The sequence below is a fragment of the Centroberyx gerrardi genome, unplaced genomic scaffold (genome assembly GCF_048128805.1).
Source record: "Centroberyx gerrardi isolate f3 unplaced genomic scaffold, fCenGer3.hap1.cur.20231027 Scaffold_158, whole genome shotgun sequence".
Taxonomy (NCBI): Eukaryota; Metazoa; Chordata; class Actinopteri; order Beryciformes; family Berycidae; genus Centroberyx; species Centroberyx gerrardi.
The window spans coordinates 2885-10000 of record NW_027605308.1 but is presented as its reverse complement, the minus strand read 5'-3'; the positions used below and the strand labels follow the sequence as shown (position 1 = coordinate 10000).

The 7116-nt window shown below is 41.3% G+C and overlaps 1 protein-coding gene across 1 annotated transcript in view; it reads right to left on the bottom strand.

Moving 5' to 3' along the window:
- Positions 1-6839, bottom strand: part of LOC139919987 (ephrin type-B receptor 4b-like) — a gene marked incomplete at its 3' end in the record, with an annotated part of 28219 nt that extends 21380 nt beyond the window's left edge. The window contains exon 1 of the mRNA XM_078282443.1: positions 6277-6839. Within this exon, the coding sequence (XP_078138569.1) occupies positions 6277-6364 (88 nt within the window). The remainder of the gene's footprint in view (positions 1-6276) is intronic.
- Positions 6840-7116: the final 277 nt, after the last annotated feature.

Here is a 7116-nt window from a genome sequence, read left to right as displayed (position 1 = left end):
AGTAGCCCAGACTCAGACTGAGTGGTCCAGACTCAACCTGACTAGCGCAGACTCAGACTGAGTAGCCCAGACTCAGACTGAGTAGCCCAGACTCAGACTGAGTGGTCCAGACTCAGACTGAGTAGCCCAGACTCAGACTGAGTGGTCCAGACTCAACCTGACTAGCGCAGACTCAGACTGAGTAGCCCAGACTCAACCTGACTAGCCCAGACTCAGACTGAGTAGCCCAGACTCAGACTGAGTAGCCCAGACTCAGACTGAGTGGTCCAGACTCAGACTGAGTAGCCCAGACTCAGACTGAGTAGCCCAGACTCAGACTGAGTAGCCCAGACTCAGACTGAGTGGTCCAGACTCAGACTGAGTAGCCCAGACTCAGACTGAGTGGTCCAGACTCAGACTGAGTAGCCCAGACTCAGACTGAGTAGCCCAGACTCAGACTGAGTGGTCCAGACTCAGACTGAGTAGCCCAGACTCAGACTGAGTAGCCCAGACTCAGACTGAGTAGCCCAGACTCAGACTGAGTGGTCCAGACTCAGACTGAGTAGCCCAGACTCAGACTGAGTAGCCCAGACTCAACCTGACTAGCCCAGACTCAAGAGAATCTGAACTGGACTCAGCAGGTTAATATGAAACATGAGTAACAGCAGCAGGAACATTTTCTACAACATCAAGTGAAGTCTTGAAAATGCGTCACCTGTCAGGACGCTTCCCACACACACACACACTCTACAGGGAGAAGCTGAGTGTGTGTGTGTGTGTGTGTGTGTGTGTGTGTGTGTGGGTGTGTGTGTGTGTTTCTATGGGTTTCTATGTGTCCTTCACTCATGTTAATACAGCTGTATCTCCTCCCCATTGTTTTCTATGTTAATGATTCAGGGAAAAGTGTATGTGTGTGTGTGTGTGTTTGAGTGTGTGTGTGTGTGTGTGTGTGTGTGTGTCTGTGTGTGTGTGTGTGTTAGCAGTGTGTGTGTGTGTGTGTCCACTCAGCACTTTAATTGTTTTCTGAACTCGATGGACGAGACATGTGAATTACAGGGACTCTCTCTCTCTCTCTCTCTCTCTCTCTCTCTCCGTCTCTCTCTCTCTTTGTTTCACTGTTTGTGTAAACCTCTCTCTCTTTTTCACACACGATGTCTCTCTACCTCTCTCTCTCTCTCTCTCTCTCTCTCTGATCAACTTTAATTCAAATTTGGTTTTCAGTTCAAAAACTCTCTCTCTCTCTCTGATTGATGCCTTAGCTCTCTCCACCACAACTTCTAATTAGCTAACCGACAGATCACACTGGTTACCCTTCTGACCGTCACACACACACACACACACACACACATACACACACACACACAGAGAGAGAGAGAGAGAGAGAGAGAGAGAGAGAGAGCGAGAGAGAGAGAGCTATAAATCTATTGTTTTGCACAACTACTAATTTGCTGGTTTGGCAGCAACACTGCCTGTGATTACAGTAGATACAGTGACTCACCACACACGCACACACACACACACACACACACACACACACACACACATACACACACACACACTGCTAACACACGCACACACACACACAGAGCTACAAAGTTATTGTTTCACACAACTTCTAATTAGCTCCTCAAAAAGTACACACAGGTTAGTACTGTCACCATACAGTATGTCTCTGTCTCTGTCTCTCACACACACACACACACACACACACACACACACACACACACACACACACACACACACACAGACACACACACACACACTCACCAGTCTGAAACAACATGCTCATAACAGAAGGAACAATAACTGTAACTTCAAGGAGTTTATTATTTACTCATAATGACAGGGAAACACTTCCTGTGTGTGTGTGTGTGTGTGTGTGTGTGTGTGTGTGTGTGTTCATAATAAAAGAAAGCTTGTCTGGGTTGAAAAGCGCCGGAACAGAGTTGAAATTTTAATTATATTTCCCCCCAAATTCTGACTTAATATGAACAAACTGAAAGTGAAGGGCAGGAGTTTATATATTAATCAATATTATATTATTATATTATTATATTATTATATATTGATATTTATTAGTTTCTTCAGTTACAGTTTCTTTACATTATGGATCTGAATCACTAAACTTCCCTTTAGCATGAATTAAAAAGCTTTATTAAGAATATAAATAAATGTTTTTAGTTTTGTTTCCATCTGAACTGAAACAAATAAAAATAAATAATAATAATAATAAAAAATAAATAAATAACGTATTACTGTCTCTGTTAACAGACACTGACCTGATCTGAATAAATACATCAAGTCTGAACACTTCACTGGTTTCACCTTTTCAAACACTGATACAGTTATTGATCGATCAGTTTAGATCTATACAGAGAGAGAGAGAGAGAGAGACGGAGAGAGAGAGAGACAGGCAGAGAGAGACAGAGAGAGAGAGAGAGAGACAGGCAGAGAGACAGATAGACAGAGAGAGAGAGAGAGAGAGAGAGAGAGAGAGACAGAGAGACAGACAGACAGACAGACAGAGCGAGAGAGAGAGAGAGAGGGAGAGAGAGAGAGAGAGAGAGACAGAGAGACAGATAGACAGAGAGAGAGAGAGAGAGAGACAGAGAGACAGATAGACAGAGAGAGAGAGAGAGAGAGAGAGAGAGAGAGAGACAGACAGACAGAGAGACAGATAGACAGAGAGAGAGAGAGAGAGAGAGAGAGAGACAGGCTGCTGTGTTGACACATCAACACGACCAGCTGGTATAATTATAATGAGACTTAATTAATAGTAATTATAATTATTATGACCCTGGTTATTATTATTATTGACAGTTCAGAGTGTTTCAGCTCATTAAACAGTTTCTGATCAGAAAATTAAATCAGATGAGATGAAACTTTATCGATCGGAGCTGAAGGAACGTTTCTGTAAACCTGGAGAACCGCCGCAGGAAACCAGACCGGAGAACCACAGAAGAAGAAGAAGAAGAAGAGGCTCCGCTGCGGTGAAACACAGCAGGAGGAACCGTTCTGTCCCACTAGAACCAGAAAACTAAAAGAACCTGCTGTAATGTTCCTATAATGACTCTACTGTACTTCTTCTGTGGTGATCAATAATGAGTTCATATTGATCTGCTGCTCTGTGGTTTATAAAGTTTTTCTGTGATATTTTTCTATAATATCAAACAGACTGAAGCAAACCGCTCTGCAAATACAGACAGGGAGCAGAAACACAGAAGAAGAATCTAGAAACACAGAAGAAGAATCTAGAAACACAGAAGAAGAATCTAGAAACACAGAAGAAGAATATAGAAATATATTCTGATCTGCTGGTTAAAGCAGATAGAAATATAGAAGATAGAGAATAAATACACAGTTAATAAAACAGAGTATAGATAAAGAGGTTCCTCTCTCTCCCTCTCTCGCTCCCTCTCGCTCTCTCCCTCTCGCCCCCCCCTCTCTCTCTCTCTCTCTCTCTCCCTCTCGCTCTCTCCCTCTCTCTCTCTCCCTCTCTCGCTCCCTCTCGCTCTCTCCCTCTCGCCCCCCCCTCTCTCTCTCTCTCTCTCCCTCTCTCGCTCCCTCTCGCTCTCGCCCCCCCTCTCTCTCTCTCTCCCTCTCTCGCTCCCTCTCGCTCTCGCCCCCCCTCTCTCTCTCTCTCTCTCTCTCTCTCCCTCTCTCTCTCTCTCTCGCTCCCTCTCGCTCTCTCCCTCTCGCCCCCCTCTCTCTCTCTCTCTCTCTCTCTCTCTCTCTCTCCCCTCTCTCTCTCTCTCTCTCCCTCTCCCCCCTCTCTCTCTCTCTCTCTCCCTCTCCCCCCCTCTCTCTCTCTCTTTCTCTCTCTCTCTCAGATAAAGATCTGGCAGACTGCCTGCTGATCTGGAAGCAATAAGACGAGTGCGCAGAGGAGACGAGGAGAGAAGGAGAGGAGAGAATGAAGGAGGGAAGGAAGGAGGGAAGGAAGGAAGGAGAGAGAGTTTGTCCTTCAGTCTGATTGGAGGAAACTCTTCTGTTCATATCAGCAGAAACAGATGAACTGTCACTTTAATATCTCATGACAGAAAACTTTATTACAGCAAACTGGGAGCAGAAGCAACAGCAAGCGCATCGAGGTTACTATGACTTATAATGACTTATAATGACTTATAATGACTTATTATAACTTATAATGACTTATAATGACTTATTATAACTTATTAAAACTTATAATAACTTATAATGACTTATTATAACTTATAATGACTTATAATGACTTATTATAACTTATAATGACTTATAATGACTTATTATAACTTATAATGACTTATTATAACTTCTAATGACTTATAATGACTTATTATAACTTCTAATGACTTATTATAACTTATCATAACTTATTATAACTTATAATGACTTATTATAACTTATAATGACTTATAATGACTTATAATGACTTATTATAACTTATAATGACTTATTATAACTTATAATGACTTATAATGACTTATTATAACTTATAATTACTTATAATGACTTATAATGACTTATTATAACTTATAATGACTTATAATGACTTATAATGACTTATTATGACTTATTATAACTTATAATGACTTATAATGACTTATTATAACTTATAATGACTTATAATGACTTATAATGACTTATAATGACTTATAATGACTTATAATGGCTTATAATTGACTTATTATAACTTATAATGACTTATTATGACTTATTATAACTTATAATGACTTATAATGGCTTATCATGACTTATCATGACTTATCATGACTTATTATAACTTATAATAACTTATCATAATTAATTATAACTTACAATGACTTATAATGACTTATTATAACTTATAATAACTTATTATAAATTATTATAACTTATAACTTATAATGACTTATAATGACTTATTATAACTTATAATAACTTATCATAATTTATTATAACTTATAACTTATAATGACTTATAATGACTTATTATAACTTATAATAACTTATCATAATTTATTATAACTTATAACTTATAATGACTTATAATGACTTATTATAACTTATTATAACTCCTAATACCTGATTAAGTCTTATAATACTTTATGATGCTTGATGTTCTTCCTTCTGAAGAGTTATGAGCTCGTCAGTTTTTTGTCTCTGCTTGTTTGAACTCAGTAGAACCTGACCTGGACTCAGTAGAACTCAGTGGAACTTTACCTGGACTCAGTAGAACTCAGTAGAACCTGACCTGGACTCAGTAGAACTCAGTGGAACTTGACCTGGACTCAGTAGGACTCAGTAGAACTCAGTAGAACCTGACCTGGACTCAGTAGAACACAGTAGAACCTGACCTGGACTCAGTGGACCTGGTCTCTTAACCAGCAAGGTTCTACAGAGAACCAGAACGTGGTTCTTCAGGCCTGAACCACAGCAGAACCTGCATGCTGCTGTACAGAACCTTCAGAAAGCTCTAATGGTTCCACATAGAACCTTCCTGGTGAGCTGTAAAGAACCTTTAAGAACAAATGTTCCAAATCAGCAGGACTAAATAATTTTCAGAACCACACTGGGTTCTTTATTCTGATTCACCAGGTTTCTGTTTGAACCAATCAGAAGGCTCTTTGGATCATTATTGGTTCCATATAGAACCATATATAGAGCCAGAGAACCCCGGGAGAACCCTGTGTTCTCTTAAGTAAAAGGGTTCCATGCTGTTCAACTAGATGGTTCTTCAGGTGTGAACTACAGTTCTTTATCTCATGGTTCTGTAAAGAACACTTTAGAACATCAGAAATGTTTCAATCCATTCAGTCCAATCTCTTCAGAACCACACCAGGTTCTTTATCCTGATTCATCAGGTTTCTATTTGAGCCAATCAGAGGGTTCTCAGGTAGAACCACCACACTAACCAGAGAACCTGGAGAACCCTGCTGTTCTACTGAGAACATGCTGAATCTGCAAGAACATCAAACATTTCAGACACTTCACATTCTGCTCCAACAATATAATACAATCCTGAAGAGGTTCAGTTTATTTATTTACATAATGTTTATATTAATGTTTACCTGTTAAATAAATGTTTATTTATAGGATTGTCATATTAATGTTTATATTATGTTTGTGTTTATTATTGTGTATTTAAATGTTTATTAATTGATATGATGTTTATATTAATATCTATATCCTGACCTGTCTCGGTGTATTTGCTCATGAGGGACAGACGGTTTCTGTCTAATATAAAGTTAATATTTCTGTTTATGGATATAATGTTAATGTCAATGTGTGTTAGTGTGTGTGTTGGTGTGTGTGTTGGTGAGCAGGAACCTGTCTCACCCTCCTCGGCCGTGCAGACAGACAGCAGCAGCAGCAGCAGGAGTCTCGCGGCTCCTGAGGGCCCGAAGCTCCGATCCATCCGCCTCATCGATCCCGATCAGATGTATCAGTCCGCTCAGTCCAGTCAATCCACTCCCGATCGGATCTATCGATCCACCCGCGGTCAGACCGACCGACCGACCGACCGGCCCGGAGCCGCGGCCGATCAGCTCTATCGATCACCGATCAGACGCCGTCAGCTGGGCTCGCTCTCGGCCGGCCGCGCGCGCCTCATTGGAGCCAGAAAAGAGTCAAAAAAACAAAAAAAAACTTGACGAGATTTGAGAATTAATCCGTTTGATGAAAGTTGAATAAAATCCTTCTCATGGGAAACAAACCGATCAGAAAACAGTTTGGAAAAGAAAAAAAAGCTGGAATCCTTTCAGTCTGTAATTCTTTCCAGAAGTTTTCCCTTAAAGTTCTCTTTTAATCCCTCACTTCCTCCCCTGACTTCCTCAGTTTCCCCGCAGTTTCCCTTCAGTTTTCCTCCAGTTTCCTTCAGTGTTTCCCGGCAGTTTTCGGGTTTTTCTCGGTAGTTTTTCCTCCGGGGAGCGGAGCGGGGCGCGGCTGCCTCTGTGACCGGCCGAGGAGCGCTGTCGGCGGCCTGGGAGGGAGCGGCGGTCCGGTGGGCGGGGTGGAGGAGGGGATGCAGAGACACACGCGCGCACACACACACACACACACACACACACACACACTCTGGTTCAATACACACTGGTTCAATACACACACACAGACACGCAGTTTCAGCACACACACACACACACTCTCAGAACTTTTTACACACACACTCTCTCTCTC